We start from the raw sequence: 20691 nt of genomic DNA, 5'->3' as shown, positions 1-20691 counted from the left end.
GACTCTGAATTGGGGTTCAGCCCTCTGCGCACCATTGTGACACATTCTGATTTGGAGTGAAGATATAGTTTCACAGAGCAAATAAAAAAAGGCTGAAGAAGGGAATCTTGGAATAAGAAGTCTCATTTAATTTGAGAATTAATTTACATTTCATTAATAATCCCTCTTCCCACATCATACATCGATGTCAAAGAACCCAAAACACTTTCTCTGTCTATCTGTGCTTCTGATTTCATGTTCTGAATGTAATTCTGGAGCCATTGTGTTCCATTCTTTTCAAAAACTTTTATATATTGACATCTGTTCTTGGGTGGCATGGTGGTGCAATGGTTAGCACTGTCGCCTCACAAGAGGGTTCCAGGGTCCCTGTGTCTGCGTCGGTTTTCTCCAGGTACTCCGGCTTCCTCCCACAATCCCAAAAACATGCACTGTTCCTAGGTGTGAGTGTGTGCGTGTGTGGTTGTCTGTCTTTGTGTGTCAGCCCTGCAACTGACTGACAGCCAGTCCAGGGTGTACCCCAATTCTACGCCTGTTCTACAAAACAGGGAAAACAGTCCCATAAAATGCATTCCAACACTATTTTTACTACCCACTAACAAATCTTCCAGTGGGGAGTCTGCTAATTTAGTTAGCAGGTGAAAATTGTCCATCGAAATGGTTTAGGTTAAAACACGCCATCCATTTTTCGCCAGAGAAAACGAGAAAACTTAACTGCCTGTCTCTACAGCAAAACTTGAATTAGTGTGGGTTTCTTTAACATAAAGAGGTATGATTATGACCAAAACTTACCAATCTATTATCCCAAAGACATGACACCACAGGCAATCTAATGTGTAGCTAATATCCTTTTGTGTTATGTTGGAAGCAAACATTCTATAGTAACATGATCTGCCCCAGTCTTTAGTTGGAAGTGAAACACCAGTTGTTATATGTTTTATAATGATGAAGATATTTCCTGCACCCTTAATTGTGTGGACTGAGGCTTGCATGACCCAAGAGGACTTCAGAGCTGGGTTTCACCAGAAGGTCTTGGTGATACTGAACCGGATAGACTCGATTCCATATGAGGACCCAGATTTGACATGATTAATCATGACTTCAGTGTCTTATAATTAGAGGTATTTCATAATTATAAGAAAAGTATTATTAATAATAACATAGGAGCCAGTTTCTACAAGTGAAAGATAATTAAATATAAATGAAAAGACTGGAATGATTAAAAAAAACGAGAAAAATTCAAGAAGTCAAGTCACAATGTCAACTTATTTAGCATCTATAATTATAAACAGAACTTGTTGTTGGGCAAAATGGGCAACTATGACAGGGCCCCGGGCACGTAGGGTTCCAAAAAGCCCTCGGGTTCACTGAGTGCCCTTTAGTTTTTTGTAATTTGATTAATTGCCAGTATTTACACAATGCAAGAACAACATCCAGGCATAAACATCCTGCACCGTCACGTTAGGTCGTTTCTGCCCATCATTTTGACTTTCTATTGCAGTATTTATTTGTAACTTACTTTAACTTTATTTACTGTCACATCATTTTCTCTTATTAGGCTACACCATGTTTACTGTCGCGTGTAATTGTGATGCCCCCTGATTATCTGAATTTTTCTCATTCCCTATTTGATCACATGTTTTCCTGGCACGAATCGGCTTCCACACTGAATCATTCAGAACGCACGATGAGGGTAAACAGTGCCACATGTCATCGAGTCCTGTTCCCTATGTGCGATCAGCCCATTTAGCTCACAGGTGCAGGACCTCAGTGTGGCCGCCTCAGGGCACGTGACGTAAGGTATCGCGAGCCGCTCCTCGTTCCTGAACAGGTGCAGGTGATTGTCACACCGGAGCGTGAACCTTAAACTCCCTGCCAAGTGCCGAGAAGGAAACTTCACATTGAAGAGTTACTTCCCTCAGTGTGTTTTATTAGCTGGGTGTGAGCTGAGGTTGAAGACCGCTGCTGTCCGCTCCTGGGATATTTTCTTCTTTTATAAAAATGCTTCTTTATTTCACGGAACGCAGATCATGAGCGAGGAGGAAGCCTTCCTCACGTTATTTCCGTATTCATTCCTGACACAGAATGACTGGCTGTGATTGACGACTGTACCATGGAGATCCAAAAGAGATTTTCTTTGTGTTGGCAGAGTTTTTCGGCCTGTTTTAAAAAAACGAACCAATCTGGAGGTGAGAACAGGCGCGCCGGGAAAGACATAGTCATCGAAAACAAGGGCGCTGTTAAAAACGCACAGTCGGACGTGAATCCCAGAAGGGCCTTACCATCGCTCCCTGAGGAGAAGAAGGAGGTTTATTACATCGCCCAGTATGATTACTCGGCTCGCACTGAGAACGACTTGAGCTTTAATGCTGGAGACACTTTAGAGGCTCTGGACAAAAGTTTTGGTGATTGGTGGCTGGCGAGAGCCGTGACTGGAGTCTCGGCGACCAAACGGGGGTACATCCCCTCCAACTACGTGGCGCCCGTGGAGAGCATTGACGCAGAACCGTACGTATCAGTCCATTAGCATCCCTGCAAATCCCAATTCCAGTCTGTGATTTGATGTTAACACTTAGGGCTCAGCTTTAGGAATAAAATGTTCTGGCATGCCATGTTTTTCCACTCAGTAGGTGGATAATGTCCACAGAGTGAGGTATTGGTTTACACCGGTTAATGATTGCCTGTGACCAGGAAATGTGGACCTACAGGTTAATAATTCCCATGGAAGACGGGTTTAAAAACAAAACTGTACATTATAAAAACTAAACTGCCTTTGTTGGCTTTTTGTTGAACAATATGAGTTTACTGTTTACATCACTGTAGATGGCTCCAGAAATATTTTCTTTTCAACAGCATTGCAGGGAGCCACTTCAATATCCTAAACCATGAAAGGCCTCAATATGTGCATATGCTATAGCATGTGGAACGTGTCCAGGGACTGTTTTCAATAACAAAACTATGAAAAAGGAGGATAATTTGTTTTCTTTAGTGCTGTTTGTAGCAGAATGTTTGAAAGAAGTAATGTCGGAGGAATGTCCAGTCCCTGTTGATGATGCATTCTCAGCCCGCTTGGCATCTCAGCTAAACCAGTTTCAGCTGTACTCTGGTTTTTCCCGTTTTATTTACATGGCTAAGAATAGCTTTGATTCCACTGATGAGATCATCTGTGTCATAGTTTCACTAAATCACAAACTGGAAGGACGTGATGTGAGACTGCAAAGAGTAATGTGATGAAGTCGGGTTAAACCTTTCAGAGTTTTAACATTAGGATTAACTCTTTAATTTGGCCTCTAGTGATAAATGTAACATTGATCATTGCCCCTCATTGACCTCTGAGAGATCTGATTAATTACCGTTCTCGGCCTCAGAAGCTTCTGTTTAATCAGGACCAGATTAACCTGCTATAGAGAGACTTTGGGGAAGAAAATAATTGTGGGCCCTGATTTAGCTATTTATGTATGTATTGCTTGTTTTATTAAACAGGGACATTTTTACAAAGTCACACTAAATAAGAGAGCATCAGATTAAAATAAAACTGTGGACATCATTTATGCAGAACAATAGTAAGAAGAAAATAGGCCTGTTAATGTAAGTAAAAAATGTTATTCAGGACAGCATTATAGAACATTGACGGGTACCTTTTAAAACATACAACTCAGACCTGTAAAACAGTGATAATAATGTTAATCAGGACATGTGGACTAGATAAACAATGTCGTGTTGTTCTCAAGCTTAAATAAATTCTTTAAAACCGTCTTGGGTTAGCTCGAAAATGCATCGTCACGAGGCTGGAAACAGGGCTGTGTTTTTCTGAGCTCAGGAAAGGCTGGCTTTTGAGAGTAAGCGGCTCTCACGGAACAGCCACACTACAATCATGTGATGATTTTATGAAATAAAATACCTGCAGCATATAAAATAGTTCAAACGAGCTCAATCGTTAACATCTACAGCTGCATTAAGCTGTAATAACATTGATTTATTGTCGATATAATGGTATGCTCTTGTCCAAAATAAGTACTTTTTACTTTTAACATTTGAAGTACATTTAGCTGATGATAGTTAGATACTTTTGGTTAAGTAATTGTTGAATGCAGGATTTTTGCTTGTAGTGTTGCTACTGTACTTAAGTAGGAAGTACTTCTTCCACCATAGGTTAGTAGTTTATGGTAAGCTGATTGGACATAATTTAGGATAATATATCATGTAAGATCACTAAAATAATAAAGACTTTAATGTATAGCACTGGTGTTAATTCTGTATCTTTCCAACTTCCATAGCCTGTGTGTTGCTCTCAGCCCCAAGCCCATTGGTCCCTATGTGAATATGTGAACATAAACACCTATGTACTGTAGTTTCTGACTATTGTTGCCTAAGCAAGAGAACACACTGGATTTGATGGAGAATACTTATTTGTATTTGTTTTTATTTGTGGCAGGATCGAAATTAATGACCAAAAATGTAAACGGTAAAAAATGACAGTGTCAATCTTTTCTGGCTCCTGACGGTTTCATTTAGATTATTATTTGTATTCCGGCAACTCAGATTCCTTGATTAAATTCTGATTTCAGATGGTATTTTCCTGAGACCAAGAGGCAGGAAGCAGAGAAGATGCTGTTGGCTGGAGGGAACCAAAATGGTGCCTTCCTCGTCAGAAACTGTGAGAGTCAGAAAGGGGATCTCTCCCTCTCAGGTAAGCCGACATTAGAACTTTGTTTGTTTTTTGTTTTTTTGTTATTTTTAGAAAAAGTGCATTTTGGCATTAAAGAAATATTTTTTAAATATATATATATATATATATATTTTAAATTAAAATGTCAAACCATCTGGATCATTATTATAAGGTGTGTTATATGGTCCAGCATTGTGTTTCATCTGGTCACCTGTCACTGTAACTTACCGATAAACCGCTAGAGCAGTTTATTGTGGTTATATAACAATCAGTTTGCTGACAGGAGGGGAATCGGATGGGGTATTCCTCCTATGATACATGTGGCACATTATGCAACAAAAAATGAATGTGAATCAGACAAACTATCTCAAATGGAGTCAAGTTTTAACTAAGCAATCAAGGAATGATCCAGACAAACCTCCACGTTTACCTTTAAAACATGTAGAAGTAACTTGTAACAAATGACGTGTACTTTTTCACGTTTCTTATTTTTCTTTCTGGCATTGCTGACTCTGTTCTTTTACATCATAACTCCTGTCTCTTTGCAATATTGTTTGACTATATTTTAGTGCTACAATTATCTCATAATTGTCATAGCTGTGGCTATTGGCCACTAGCAAAGGTCACCTGCATAAGCCTGTTCAAACATTAATACCAATTGAAAGATTATAAATAATCCAGTGTCAGTTTATTACCGTCTTATTTTTTTGTACAGCTAAAACAGAGCCATAGACAAACGTAGTATCAACCAACAGCATTTGTTTTACTTGCCAGATTAACTCTAAACCTCTTACTGAAGAACCTGTGTGGTGTAGTAATGTCTTAATAATATGTCATTAAAATTATTACAGGTATTATTTCACTTAGTCAGTATTACTATCTCTGGATAAAGCAGCGCTGGTTAGTTTGTTAGTTAGATGGTTGGCATTCTGCTCTCGGTGTACAAAGCACACATTGCCAAACAACCTGGGTATTATTTAGTGACAAGGTCTCTCTATCGACTCTGATTAATGTTTCAAGGTCTTCAAGTTAAATAAGTTAAGCTTTCTGCTCTCATAGAAACAGTGAGATAACTTTATCTCTCGCTGTTCTTATCATTCTTTCCACCCTGTTCAAGCTCTTTCCATTACGACTGAATTCTTTTCATTGTCATTCATTAAACTCAGTTGGTGAGATAATTTATTGCACAGTCACTATCCACAGGTTAATTCACTGATTTATACCCAAGTTAAAATATATTAAGGCCCTGTTAATTTTATTGATTTAATTAAACTCAATCAAAGGAAAAATGACATCGATATCCTTATTGATCTTACAGACTTCTCTATAGAATCTAAATAAGAACTTGGCAAAATTCTTCTAATTATTTTGATATTATATTTTTGTATATGTATTAACATCTGTAATGAACATTCATAGTCAGCTCCTTAACCAAAAATTTGTACAAATTAATATTTTCATATCAACATGGGATCAAATGACTTAAGCGTAACCTGAAATACAGTTAGGTCCATATATATATTGGGACAAGTTTAAGTTTTTTGGCATTTGGCTTCTGTATACCACCATACTGAATTTGAAATGAAACGCTCAAGATGTGACTAAAGTGAAGATTTCCAGCTTTAATTAAGAAGGTTTGACAAGTGTGGCATTAAGCATCTAAGAAGTATAGCCATTTTTATACAGCCACCCTCATTTTTGGTGAAATCTGGAACCCATTGACATGACCAAATGCTGAGTTTCTTCCTTTGAGATGTTTTGCCAGGCCTTTACTGCAGCTGCCTGTTGCTTGTTTGTTGTTCATTCTGCCTTCAGTCTTGTCTTCAGTAAGTGAACAGCCTCTTTCACTTGCATAGACATTTCTTTGGACCTCATGTTAAGTGTTCCAGTGAACAGCTATCAAGTGCAAATGTAACACTCAGAACCAGCTCCAGATCTTTATCTGCATGAACTAATGAGGGAACAGGTCATACCTGGCCATGAAACTGCATGTCAGCTATTTGTCCCATCATTTATAAGCCACCAAAAATGAGAGTGGCTGTATAAAAATGGCTGGAATTCCTAAATGGTTAATGCCACACTTTTGTCAAATCCCTTGTATTAAAATGAAAACATTTTTGTACTTTAGACCTTTTGGAATAGCTGATGCTGGTCATCTAAGCATGACATGAGAAACATGATGGCTTATTTTAGTTAAAGACTTACAAGGCCTACTGTACCATCAAAAAATGTTACTGACACAGTTCTTTCCCCCTGAGCATGTCATTGCATGTTGGTTTGTCTTTCAGTGCTGGATGATGGGAAGGTGAAGCATTACAAGCTGAAAAAAACAGATTATGGTCACTACTTTGTGACGAGGAGCAGAACATTTCAGACACTGAAAGAGTTAGTGGAATATTACTCTGAACAATCTGAAGGTCTCTGCGTGCGTCTGGGTGAACCATGCAAAAAGGTACGGCACTGTTAACTATGACATGAACTAAACATTTTATTGTTGCCTTGTTTCTAGTCGCTATGTTCACTCTACTATACAGCATAAGCTCACATTGTCATATCGGTAAACGGTGACTATTCCTGCCACTGTAGATGGAGGCTCCACAGACTCATGGTCTGTCATACAACACAGTGGACCAATGGGAGATTGACCGCAAATCCATCAAGTTGCTGAGGAAGCTGGGAGCCGGACAGTTTGGAGAAGTGTTCGAGGGTCTGTGGAATGACACCACACCGGTCGCAGTGAAGACCCTCAAACCCGGTACAATGATGTCTTCTTTGCTCTAACTAAAGGCACAGTTCACCCCAAAGTCAAAAATACATATGTTTCCTCTTCCCTGTGTTGCCGTTCATCCGTCTTTTGGTGTCAGTCACAGAGTTTTAGAGATTGCAGCATATCTTGAATATAATGGAACTAGATGGCAGGGTGCCAAAAATGCATCTAAGAAATGTTCAGCAGCCGTGTCTTTCTCCAGAAGCCATAGCCCAGTTACTCAAAGTAATTCACAGACTTGTGAGCAGTTTCACATAGGAACTTATTTTCTTTCTCACAAACTACACTGAGAAAAGGAAATGTGCATCTATTTATGGACGAGAGCCTTGTGCTTGTGACAGCGTAGAATCCTCGGCTGAACGTAACCTTAGCTGGCTTAGCGAGCCTCTCTGTCACGAGTAGATACATGATTACTATTGCGCAGTGGTAGACAAAGAAAATAGTTCCTGTGTGAAAACACAAACAGTTTAGACTTGAGTAAAACTGATTTTACTGGTCATGTCAACAGTAAATGTGATCAGTAATTCAGTATCTATTGTTGTATTGTATCTCTGCTGGCTATAGTTCAATTGCTGCAACATTCTAAACAATCTGCAGATGTGGGAGAAAGATGTTGAATTGTACTTTTCTGAACTGGAAATAACAGAATCAGACTCCTCTTTAAAGGAGATAACAAACTTTATTTTAAAAAATATTTCTGAGCTTCATAAAGCTGCATTGTAGAATTATCTTAATCTAAACCTAAACCTAAAGTCTTTGTTTCATGCAAGTTTTTATTCCATGTGGCTATCATTGGCACTTTATAATTAAGTAAAATTCCGTATAAAGAATGTTAAGCAGTTGCAATGGTAAGCTAACGTGTAACAACAAAAAATTTAATACATATTCATCAACAGAAAATCACTACAAAACAATTACATATCAAAGTGTCCCTCGTAATATTCCATCACTGAACACCTGTCACAGGTTCCATGGACCCTGAGGACTTCCTGAGAGAGGCTCAAATCATGAAGAGGCTGCGGCATACTAAGCTGATCCAGCTGTATGCCGTGTGCACCATGGAGGATCCCATCTACATCATCACAGAACTAATGAGTAATGGCAGCCTGCTGGATTACCTTCAGAGTAAGATGACCGCACTACACATGTGATTATGAGCTATTGCTACTTGAGAGAGGGTAGTTCAAAGGTCCAGTGGCTTATAAATCAATTCCCTCGTGTGCAAAATCCATATCAAGTTCAATGTCTGCTCACCTCACCTTTGAATTTGATTGTTTTTTTTTTGGGTTTTTTTTTTGGTGACTATTGTAATGGCTTCTGTCAGACTTCAGTTGGACATTCAGCACTAATGTCTTGAGGATAATCCAATATGTATCCGGGGGATATATATATCCCGTGTTAGTTGCAAGTAAACAAGGATATTTTTCAAAACAAATATTTTCTTCTGAACTTTAATGGGGACATTTCAAAACAGGAATCGATAAACCTTCCAAGCTCCACCTTCTCATCCACTTATGTTCACTTCGGAGGCATGTAACACAAAGCGAGAGTAATATGTTAGGAGGTATGTTGAGCCTAAAACCAGGGTTTCCCATATGGTCATGAACGTGGCCTTCTTTAACCTGGTCAGCATCACCATGGTGACTTATGCTGCACACCTGAACTGGTCGGTTATGTTCAGAGTTTCAGAGTAAAATGGCTGAACAGTGCTGCCCTTTCATTGTCTCTTTTCCTGATGATACTCCTAATGAGTGGTTCAGATTCTTAGCTGAAGGAATACCTTAAATATTGCAATCTTTCTTCAGTCTGTTAGCGATACCATCAAACAAAGTCATCCAATTACAGCAGGTCAGTAAACACTGTTGTACAATGGGACTGTGTTGACCCATCACAAGACAAGCAAACAACCAAACTTTAGATCACTCGGGGGCACTGTGAGTGAGACGGGGAGAGTAACAGTGTGACTACAGCTTTAACATTTTCTCACTTTTCTATATGGCCAAATATATTATATAGGTAGGTAGTTAAAATGAGACATTTCACTAGTCGTGTAGGCTGTATATATTATGTGCTATACATTGAGAGTCTACACAGGATATTACTCAGGATCGTAACTTTTCTACCTGGGTATGAGTGCGGTCTTCTGGCTGTTTACTGTGTCAAAAAGAATTGCCAACACAATACCACAAAACACTACACATGAAATAAGATTCAAAGCATTTATCACAATGTAATTTGTGATTATATATATTGGAATACAATTCTTCCAGATCAATAGGCAGTATATATACATCCCCTGTCTTTGTCTTCTACCTATGAGATGCCTCAAACACGATAGGACTGTAACTGAACGCGCCTCTTTCCCTTGACTGCAGATGACAAGGGCAACACCCTGCGTATTTCTGACCAGACTGAGATGGCTGCCCAGGTGGCAGCAGGCATGGCTTTTCTGGAGTTGCAAAACTACATCCACAGAGACCTGGCAGCCCGGAATGTCCTGGTGGGCGAGAACAACACCTGCAAGGTGGCAGACTTTGGCCTTGCCAGGGTTTTCATGGTGGGTTTGACATTTAAAACGGTACTGTATACTGTATGTAGCAGGTGTCGCTGCTTCTCACTGATCGTAAAGATATAACTGTATATACAAAAGAAACTTTGGCAAATGAACAGCTTTCTTGAAGTGAAACTAAAGCAAGCCCATATTCTTCACTAATTATACATGCTACTGTTGTTCGTGAGAATGAATCTGGACAGGATGACCTGGGACCTGTTCAATAAAGTTACAGTTTACCAACTAAGGCAGGCTTATTTTGGACTAATTTTCCACTTGATTCAGTTCCATAAAGCAAACTGAATTTTTTTCAAGACCAGTTACCATGGCAACTTATGTGGAGACTGTCGAGAGTAGGCTAACTGTCATGCTAAGCCTCAATTGTTGCTTAATCAGACACACTTAACTACTTCAACCTGTGTTGAATTAGTCGGATTGCTTGACCTTAAACTGACTTTAATAAAGCTGCTTTAACCGGACTGATTTGTAAGGTGCATTTCAGCAAGTTAAAGTGGCGGAATCCCCACTTTTCTCAGCTGGCTTTATGGAAGAGGCCCTTGGTCCTGGTGTTAGTAGCTTATAAAATGTCTGTGTCCCTCCCTGCAGGCTCCCCTCTGGTTATGTGGGAGCATTAATTCCTTCTCTTGTCCCTTTTATTTATTTTATGTTCCTTACAACATACCGTTTTTTTCCCTGATGCACACAACACACTACTGATGTCACTGATGGACACGTCCCATGTCTTTTTGTACTCCGTCATGAGCATCATTCAGTTACTTGTGTTTTAAGTGTTTTAACTTATCTTTGAAATGGTTTATGTTCCATTTTGTCATGCCTTTAACAGGCATGTTGTGACACTTTATCCAGCCTAACAAATACTGTTGACAACAGTGATGCCCCAATATACCAAATACTCCAACAAATTCCTGTTTTGTTGCCATAGTTTGGATCTTTACACCAAAGCTGACTGACTGAAAGTAAAGATTTGTGTTATGTGCCTCGTTTTGTTTCTAGAAAGAGAATGAAAATGTGTATGAGGCCAAAGAGGGAACTAAATTCCCAGTGAAGTGGACTGCTCCAGAGGCCATCCATGACAGCAGGTTCAGCATCAAATCTGACATCTGGTCCTTTGGAATTTTGCTGTATGAGATCATAACATTTGGACAGACACCTTACCCGGGTGAGCCTTTCATCAACCTTGTCATAAACCTCTTAGAAATGATATAGAGATTTACATAAAGTGATGTATTCAGAAAGTGTCATTGTCCTATGATAGTTCTGATGTTCTCGTGATTCTTTCAGGTATGTCGAACAACCAAGTGGTCCAGAAGATTCTCCAGGGGTACAGGATGCCATGCCCCCCTAACTGCCCCAAAGTCATGTATAACATTATGTTGGACTGCTGGAGGGAGAACGAACAGGAGCGGCCCACGTTTGAGACTCTGCAGTGGAAGCTGGAGGACTTCTTTGACCTGGACGTAACCTCTTATGACGATGCCGCGCGTTATTAGTGCACCAGCCAGACAAGTGGAAAGAAAGGGACAAAAAAATATTTTCTCTGCAGTGACTCAAGATCAGAATCACCTGATTCCAAATATGAGCGTTCACTGATGTTTTGATGAAGTAATTTAAAATTCCACCCATAATGACCAAATGAGAAATCTGAAGTGTTTAATCTGCATGTGATAGAAAACTGCTTGTAACTGACATGCAGTAAAGAAACTTTTATTACAGCAACAGTCGGTTGCAACAGTCCCAGCCTTGCTTTGTTTGACAACTAAATGCACTTTCAGACAGGCTCCATTACACATCTAGCTGACCTCATAGAAGAGACGGAAAACTGTTAAAGCTGACATCTCGATGAACCGGTTCTTCTTGCGCTCAGCATAGCACACATTCCTTCCTTTGGCTACCTGCCCAGCTATTACCAGGATGTACCTGAGACGATTTTTCTAGTCATGTTCACTTGCAAGTTGCAATCTGTTTTGAGACTGAGTGAGTGGTAGGTACTACCATCTGAACTCATTCGTGACTGGAACATATCGCAGTCTGAAGTAATACATGATTTAAAGGTAGGTGACAGTCTGACTCCCAACAGCCAGAAGGGCCCACTAAATGAAAACACAATAAGGTCATATCCTTGTTAAGAAACTACTGCTTCTCTTCCAACAAAACTATTTCACTGTAGAGTCAAGTCCATGCCTTCCATGACATAATCAAATTGTTTCACTTCAGGGTAGTTGCTTCTGCTGCAAATCTGCTACTAGAGAGCTAAAAACAAAAGAGCACAGTCAGGTTTGTGCAGAGGCCTGCAGGTGTCACAGAAGGAAAAAAAAAAGAAAAAACAGCAACTGTGTTCACGGATAACCCAGTTTGTCTCTGAACACTGACGATGTGATATCAACATGTATCAGATACTTGAAGTGGCGGTCATTGCTTGCTGTCAGTTAGGTGCACATAGACCACTGTGTAGCCAAGTGATAATATAGTGCAAAAGTAAACCGTGGAAGCTGTTGGGTTGTATTTGACTGTAAATGAGCCATTTGTTTAATGTAGTTTAGTTTTTATTTTTGGATGGAGGTACGTGTACATATGTGAGAACCATATAGTAGAGATAGTTTATTATGTTAAGTTGGGCTCACAAATGAAGCAATTTGAAAGCACAAATGATTATTTTGAACAAGTTTTTTCTCCTTTATACTTGCTGGGCCACACAGTTCTGGCTGTCCATGTGTTTTTTGTTTTTTTTGTTTTTTTTTTCTGAGACTCATATATACATATCATATATCTGGTCTACATCTGGTAGCCTCATTGTATCACTTTACCTACAGATCTCCACTGTACTGCTCTAGATGAATGCATCATTTTGTTAGTCTTCCCCTGTGGGACTTGCAGCATAATGGCTCACTGACTGAATAGTGTGACACTGGACTTAATCCCTCCATTTTTTAAATGTTTTTATTATAAGCTGCAGAGCTGTTCTTCTGTGGCCACAACACTTAAAAGGTGGCCTGATATACGCCTTACAGATATACTTAAGTTGTTGGACCTGCTGCATTTTCTCATACTCTGATGATTTTTGTATATTTTTAATGTGAACAAATCTTGTTAAATGTACATTTATAACCATGGCAGTGTTTATATTATCATTGCTGTATTTTGACATGATTATCATTTAAGCACAACCTAATTAAATGACTTTTATTTACCGTGATCTCGGTTGGAATATAGTTTTGGTTTGGAAGTAAACTGCTGCTGTAAAAGTCTTTAAACCAAGATCAGCATTATCAAGCAAGAAATCCATAAGACAAGTAAACGAGTGTGAGGAGTACATTAGATGAGGAGGACACAATCACATAAACTCATCCTTTCACCTTTGGGTTTCAATAGGTTGCCTATTTTCGAGACTACTCTGCACTTACACCTCTTACCATTATCCTTTCACTGGCCTGGTGTTTTGCTCTCAATGTGTAAAGCCTTGCTAACTGAAGTTCATGTCTGTCTGGCTGACGAGAAGCTCAATAACGTCCTGAAAAACACTGGAGCGCTGTGTTTGTTTGAGTCACCGAAGTTTGGCTCTCGTCAGTTCATTCCTGTTATCACATCATGTGATGTTTCATTCTCTTGTCTTTTCTTATTCTGTTTAGGTTTCCCTGTGTGTTTGTGTGTGTGTGTGTGTGTGTTTGTATGTATGTAATCTGTCTGTGTTTCCAGGTTCTGGGGTTGGTTTTGAGGTCTAGGGTGATACCAGTCCTTAGAGTCATTTGGAAGTTGTTCAGTGTCTTCTCTGATTCCCATTTTTTGTGAATGTTTGCACTTTATTCACCTAATATTAACAATAATTTACCTGTCTATTCTGTGTATACTGCATGGCTGTCCCTACAAATATGTATATATACATATATATGTATAACTTCTGTTTTTAAATTTCAACTTTCATCAAATTTATGTGAAACTTATGAGTTCTACCTTATAAATCCAAAGTTTAGCAAAACACTATAAAATGAGTGAATAAATGGATGGGAAACCTGGTATATTTGTATTTTTACAACATTTGATATTGCATTATAGCCTAAAATTAATATACGCTGCCATTAGTTTTATTTGAATTGCATTACAGTTATTTCTAAACAGCTTATATGTAATTTCCCAGGTTAGCCACACAGTGATGCTCATACCCTTCTGGTTGCACTCATCCCTCATGTCCTTTAATATTTCACTGAAGCCTACAGATTCACTTAATTTTCTCTAAAGCAAAGCCTCAAGTGACAACATAACTGTTATGTGTCTGCATTAAAACCCTGTGATTTGTTTCCCCGAGTGTGAGCAGAATGAGATCAGTTGGTAGTCTCAGGAAGCTGTGATTCTGGTGACCTCAGGGATTCTTACTATAAATATCTTGGTTGATAAATTCCAGCTGGAACCAAACTCTGAGGAACTGATGGAAGAGTTACCTAGATGTTTTACTTAAGTCAAAGTGGTAATACCACAGTGCAGAAATACTCTCGTACTTACTTCCATACTTACATGTAAAAGCCGTGCATTTAAAACTGAGCTTCAGTAACTGTACACAAGTAGGCTATTTGCATCAACATATACTTTAAGTACTGAAGCTAAAAGTATTCATTATGCAGATAAGCTAATTTTAGAATAATTGACTTGTATTGTTTTATTGGAATTATTGATGCATTAATGTGTCCATCACTTCAGAGTTGAAGCTGGTAAAGTTGGTTCAACTATTTTATATGGTTGATCTTTGGGTGTATTTTCCCTGAGGGTGAGATAATTTTTTATCTTATTAATATTAATCATCATTTGATCTATGTGTTGATTATATTTTGCATTAAATCTGAACTAAATCTGCAAAGTAATTACCATTGACAAATAAAAGTGATGGAGTAATAAGTACAATATTTGCTGCTGAATAGTAGTGAGGTCAGTATACAGTATCAGAAAATGGAAATACTCAAGTAAAGTACCATGTAAAGTATTTTGTCTTCAATTTGCAGGTAATTTCATATTGTACTGATTAATGAGAGATGCAGTATTTGTATTTGTCGTAACATTAGCCATTACAGTGCACACTTTTAAAGGGGTAAGACTGACGTGATGACAATAATTTCCACTTTAAGACAGGTACATACAATATTTACTAGGGATTTTTTACAGCTTGATTGGCCAAATTATATATCTTAAGTTACTGCTGCACTTCCCTCTTTAACATTTGTCCAGTAACACAGTAGGTCATAACTAGAGCTGCACTGTGCAATTGTAAAAGCTTATCTGAGGAGTAAAGGCCACATATGATGTTCTTGGTCCCCAGATTGGATGTTGGAAAGGCTCTGTTGTGCTGACATATGTTTGCATGTTAATAGGCAAACCTATTACTTTGTACTTTGTGCAACGTCAGCCACGGCTATCTCTCTCTTCAGAGCCAGAAGCTCTGCCTACTATTATATTGTCTATGACTGTAGCACATATCATAAAAAGAAAAACAGCATATCATTTAAGATTGTATTTAATTACATCCAATACTGAACATTACATCAACAGTTACAAAACATTACATCTACAAAACTTTAGTTGATGTGAGGCAACTCTGTTCATTTGTTTTTTGGAAACTTTTCAGGAACTTTGGTATTTGGGTAAGTACCAAGTCAGATATTTAGAGTCATAATCATAACTAGAATGTTGATATAAACGAAGTTGGAATTTAAATTACTATAACTTTGACATGACATCAGAGTTTAAGGAGATCTTGGAACTGGTCCCATCACTGGCTCATTCATCAGCTTCTTGGCTACTAGCTGACTAGTAATGTCCAATTATAATAATGCAGGTGTACAGTGTAGCCAACCTGATAACCGGACACATCTTGCTATTAGTTGCTTAACTTTTATTTATTGATTAGATCATCTTTCATGAGAAAGATTTAAGAACGAACAGATACAGCATCCTAACAGACAATAGACAATTAGTCATACAAAATAGTCTTCAAACTAACATACACAAATTAAAACAGTCACAAGCATTATTGAAACTATCAACAAGTAGAACTTCCTTCAAAGTTCTTCAGATGGATACTGTGGGTGTATGGGCACTGGAGGGTTGCTATCAGCTGCCAATCTTTACATAAGTAGTGGGTGCTGGGCTCCATTATGGTTATCCCTGATTCTGGTTGTTATTTTCATGCATAAGAACTCAAGGTGCAGCTGGGTGGAAGAGAGTGTCAAGTTTGAGGACTTCATTATTGCTTCTCTGATATTTGCAGATGATGCTATCTTGTTTGGCTTCATCAGAATGTAACCTCCAGCATGCACTGGGACCGTTTGGAGTCAATCTGCAAGTCTGAGGTGGTAGACTGCTACCTCTGGGTGTGAGCTGCTGCCCAAAGTGTAGGAGTTTGAGTTTAGTTGAGCTTAGTATTTCAGTCTGGTTCTTGAGTTAGGGTTTAACTGCATGAGCAACAAAACTGGCGTTGTACTGGACCATTGTGATGAAAAGGGGAAGAGGGCAGAAATGGAAGGTAAATCCAAGGTTTGTCGTCGGTGATGACATCTCTGACCGACACACCGTTTTCTAAAAAGTTTTCTCAAAGATACACCTGCAGAATTAAAACATGGAAACAAACCCGTATGAAAGCGATTGTGGTTGTTGCTATAGGCCTTATTATATCACAAGGACAAATACATGCAACACTGTAAGCTCACTAAATGGATAATAAAGTTGTTCAGAGAGTAGTTCAACAAACATGAGTCTTGGTGCATCTTAATTCAGTGGTGAGGCTGGGCTGGAATGTTCAAAAGCCTTTTAAAAACATTTCACAGTGATAAACCATTTGCATAATTTGGATAATGAATAAGAAGCAATGCAAAAATAATCCATCTTCCTTTTAGTGTCAAACACAGAAGGCTGTGGCCGCCTTGGAAAGCACCTGTCTGTTTCCATTAAAAAGTGTATTTTTCCCCATTTACCATAATGCTCCACAATAACAAGAATGTGCTCCAATATAGCCCAGTAAAAGCACAGCAGATCTGCCCGTGGTCATAAATTACAAGCAGACAACGGGTGATTGCTTCTCAAAGGGAAAACAAGTGGATGAGACAGGTTTAGTGAGAATTATTCAAATGAATTGCTCTTGTTTGCATAGAGAAAAAGGGATTTTGAAAAGATGGGCTGCCTAGAATGGGATGGGTAATTCCTTTTGCAGCCAACATATTTACGAGCACAGAGTTAATTCCCTCATTCACAGAGACATGTCAAAATTCTGGATGTGCTTCTCATCCTTTTCTCATGTCTGCAGGCATCTAAGTATGATTGACTATGACTAAATTCCAGTATGGAAAATGTAGTCTTATTTATTTATTTATTAACCTGGTGAATGCACTGTTTAATGCAAACAAGTGTGATTTACATGTTGCAGGTCAGTATTATGATGCCTTCATATCATAAAAGCTATGTGAGAGACAATTAAAATGTATTGAGGTTTAGATTACCTGTCATGGGGCTTTTATCCACATGACAATTTGCTTCTTTTTTGTTTGGAGATTTTAAAAGATCTGCTCTCCATTTGAACTTACACTATTTACTACTCAGTTTAGCCCTACCAAGCCTAAAACTGAGAAATGGGTCTGAGGCTTGACTCAGAAATTAAACTGTAATTATTATATTAAACTACATTTATAATATTATTTAAAAAAAAAAAATATATATATTATACTTTAACTGTTGACCAGTTGGTGGGAGGGTGGATTCAGTGGATTTGTTCATGTCTAATGTTTGGGTTGTGTGTTGGCACGTATTAAAGGACATCCACATGATTGTTGATGTGTCCTTGCAGAATATTACATTGTAAACATGGTTAATGCTATTCACTTCACCTGTCAGTGTTTTTGATGTTGTGGTGTACCCATATTGGTGTACACATATATAGAGGTTATATACACATGTATTATATATGTTTTTTTTTTTTACAGTTTTTTTAATTTACTTTTTTCAGCAATAGCAGTTTAACATTCTGTAAATACCGCTCTATCTATCTGTCTATCTATCTATTTCCAGTGGTGGAGGTGGTGGAGTCCACTAGTATCCAGTTTTATTGTTGTGATCTAATTGGAATCAGTTTCACTCTTCACCTTTCCTTCCCTGACAGACATGCTCCATACATTCCCTGCTACTGCTGTCGCATGCTAAAAGCATTTAACTGGAGAAACGCAAGGCTTTTATTGTGACACAGTCATAGGAAACACAATGCATTTGTCACCAAGGTTGTTATTGGCTTTGACCATTTATCTACAATGACGATCAGAGTTAATTATTCGTCAATGGATGAGCTGTAAATAAGTCACAGAGTAATGGAAGATCGACAGCAGCCACAGTGAGCAGTTACATAAAAAGCAGATGTCAAGCTGCACACCTCCAACCAGAGACTTGCAGAGGATGTTACACAACAATCCCCTGCTAGCACGTTGAGGAGACATCAGTGACTGGCACCCTGTAGACGAAGTGTTCTACTTCTGACACCAAATGTAGTATCTCTCAGTAAGAAGGCTTTGAGAAGTTAACCACTTACCTTAGTAAAACATCAAAACGTGTCTGCTTTAATTGTGAGTTCTTTGCACACAAACCCCCTTGCTTCCCAGCTCAAATGGAAATGCCCTGACGGTACAGGCTCAGTTCTCAGCATCTGCTGTGACGATGGAGTATTGCAGGTATTTGTGCTCATGCGCCTCCACTTCAGCTTCTTCTCACGGAACTACTAGATTGACAAGGAAGGCACATCGCTGTGACTCCTTATAATAACTTCCATTCTTCTGGGAAGGCTTTCCTCAAGAGTGTGAAGTGTTTCTGTAGAAAGTTTTTGCCCATTCATGCAGTAGAGCATTTATGAGGTTGGGCACTGATGTTGGACGAAAAGGTTTGGCTCACAATCTTCGATCTAGTTCATCCCAAATGTGTTCGATGGGGTTGAGTAGAAACAGAATTAAATTATTATTATTATTAAATTCAATTATGACTAGTAATCGCAGTAGGTTTCAGGCAGGACTCCAGCAGGAGGTCAAACCATTATCCATGGAAACCTGCAAGACGAGAAAGCACAAGAACTCCAGGGAGGAAGTTGGGCTAGTGATATGCATTAATGGGACATAAATGTGTGCAGAAGGAGAGGGAGAGGAAGAGAGAGCTCAGTGGGAGATCACCCAGCAGTATAAGCCTATAGCAGCATAACTAGGGACCAGCCTAAGCCAGCCCTAATTATAAGCTTTATCAAAAGGAAAGTTTTAAGTCTACTCCTAAACGTAGAGAGGGTGTCCGCCTCCCGGACAGAAACCAGAAGATGATTTCACAGCAGAGCAGCAGATATTTTGATCTGTTTGTCAGGGCAGGGTGTGCACAATCACAAATTTATTTATTTATTTATTAAAAAAAAAAAAAAAAAAAAAAAAAAAAGACCCAACCCAGGAAAAGGGAATTTTCTCTCTACAAGGCCAACCTGCAGCTGCTCAAGCCCCCTTTGAGCCATCTATGCATGTGCATGCCTTCATCTCCTCAGCAAAATCTTTGGATTGCAAATACAAGTCACTGTTCACCTTTTCAATATCAAAGATCACAGTATCTCCCTAACCCAAGTGTGTGGCTAACCTGTATCGCTCGAGCGTGAGTGATATTGCAGAAATACAAATGAAATATGATGACGGTAAACATGTCCATTGTGAATATTTAGCAAATTTAAGAGAGTCAGTAGAAATTGGTCCTCATTCTGTTGAGTTGTTAATTTGACACATGAACCTGAACAGGGACTTGAAGCTGTGTTTTTGCTTTATTCCCTCCATCTTCATTAGTTGTTAGCTTGCAATTCAAACTGTGCACTAAAGAGTTGTGAAAAGAGTTGGAGAGGGTGCTTGTTCTACAGAACTATTTTACCTTTTTCAGTGTTTACCTTTAAAGATATTTTCTTTTGTTCTCATCAGACTGTCACAAGGGGTCCCAGTATAAAACAAAGATACTATAGGACCTATAGTATAGGTTTCATGCTATGGCCATCAATTTCACACAGTCCAACTTCTTTTCTTAGAGAAAACAGTCCAAATTTGAACCCAGATTGCAAAAGTGACATCATTTAAACTGTAGACTGAATTCTCAGTTTTCTAAGAAGCACAGTCTTTAGCGTATGAGCTCCATGAGAGCTGCAACATAATTTTAAGCTCTGTGACTGGACGCTTGGAGCAAACTTTGGAGTTTGCATTTCAGGCTGAGACTCCATGCAACAAAATCTTGAAACGCAATACTCAATTGCAACCTGTCAGATACTGGAAGAGCACCGGGAGTCTTCCACCACTCAATTCTAAAGCAGATCTTTCACGTGAAAATCACAATCATTGTTCACAGCTGGACCAAGCTTTGAGGAAGCAAAACTTGCCCAAACACAGTGATTTACTGTTGTCAGCCAATACAGTCTCTGAAATCACTCTTCCCTATAGAACAATCAGTCACAGGCAGACAAGCAGATTTTCTTTATTGTTAAGCAAAAAGGCAGATAGGCTGGTTCTTCAAGCTCACTGTCAAAGATGTAAATTTGAACGTAAGTGCATCCTAGAAAAAAAAAAATAGATGAATCTCAAGTAATGTAATAATCCCTTTCTGACACTGTGCTCTATAGCTCTAATGCACTGAATGATGTGCTGCTTACACACAGTAACAACGTGC

The 20691-nt window shown here is 38.8% G+C and overlaps 1 protein-coding gene across 1 annotated transcript; it reads left to right on the top strand.

Annotated features, from left to right (window-relative positions):
• The first annotated feature begins 1756 nt into the window (after nucleotides 1–1756).
• On the top strand, nucleotides 1757–13198 carry frk (fyn-related Src family tyrosine kinase). The gene is made up of 8 exons (XM_046372980.1): nucleotides 1757–2505; nucleotides 4566–4687; nucleotides 6955–7118; nucleotides 7253–7421; nucleotides 8400–8558; nucleotides 9809–9990; nucleotides 10999–11164; nucleotides 11287–13198. Exons 1-8 carry the CDS (start codon nucleotides 2111–2113, stop codon nucleotides 11493–11495), a joined length of 1566 nt encoding a protein of 521 aa, XP_046228936.1. The 5' UTR covers nucleotides 1757–2110; the 3' UTR covers nucleotides 11496–13198.
• Nucleotides 13199–20691: the final 7493 nt, after the last annotated feature.

The sequence above is a fragment of the Scatophagus argus genome, chromosome 19 (genome assembly GCF_020382885.2).
Source record: "Scatophagus argus isolate fScaArg1 chromosome 19, fScaArg1.pri, whole genome shotgun sequence".
Classification (NCBI taxonomy): domain Eukaryota; kingdom Metazoa; phylum Chordata; class Actinopteri; family Scatophagidae; genus Scatophagus; species Scatophagus argus.
The sequence above is the reverse complement of the archived record's forward strand: the minus strand, read 5'-3'. Positions and strand labels throughout refer to the sequence as shown.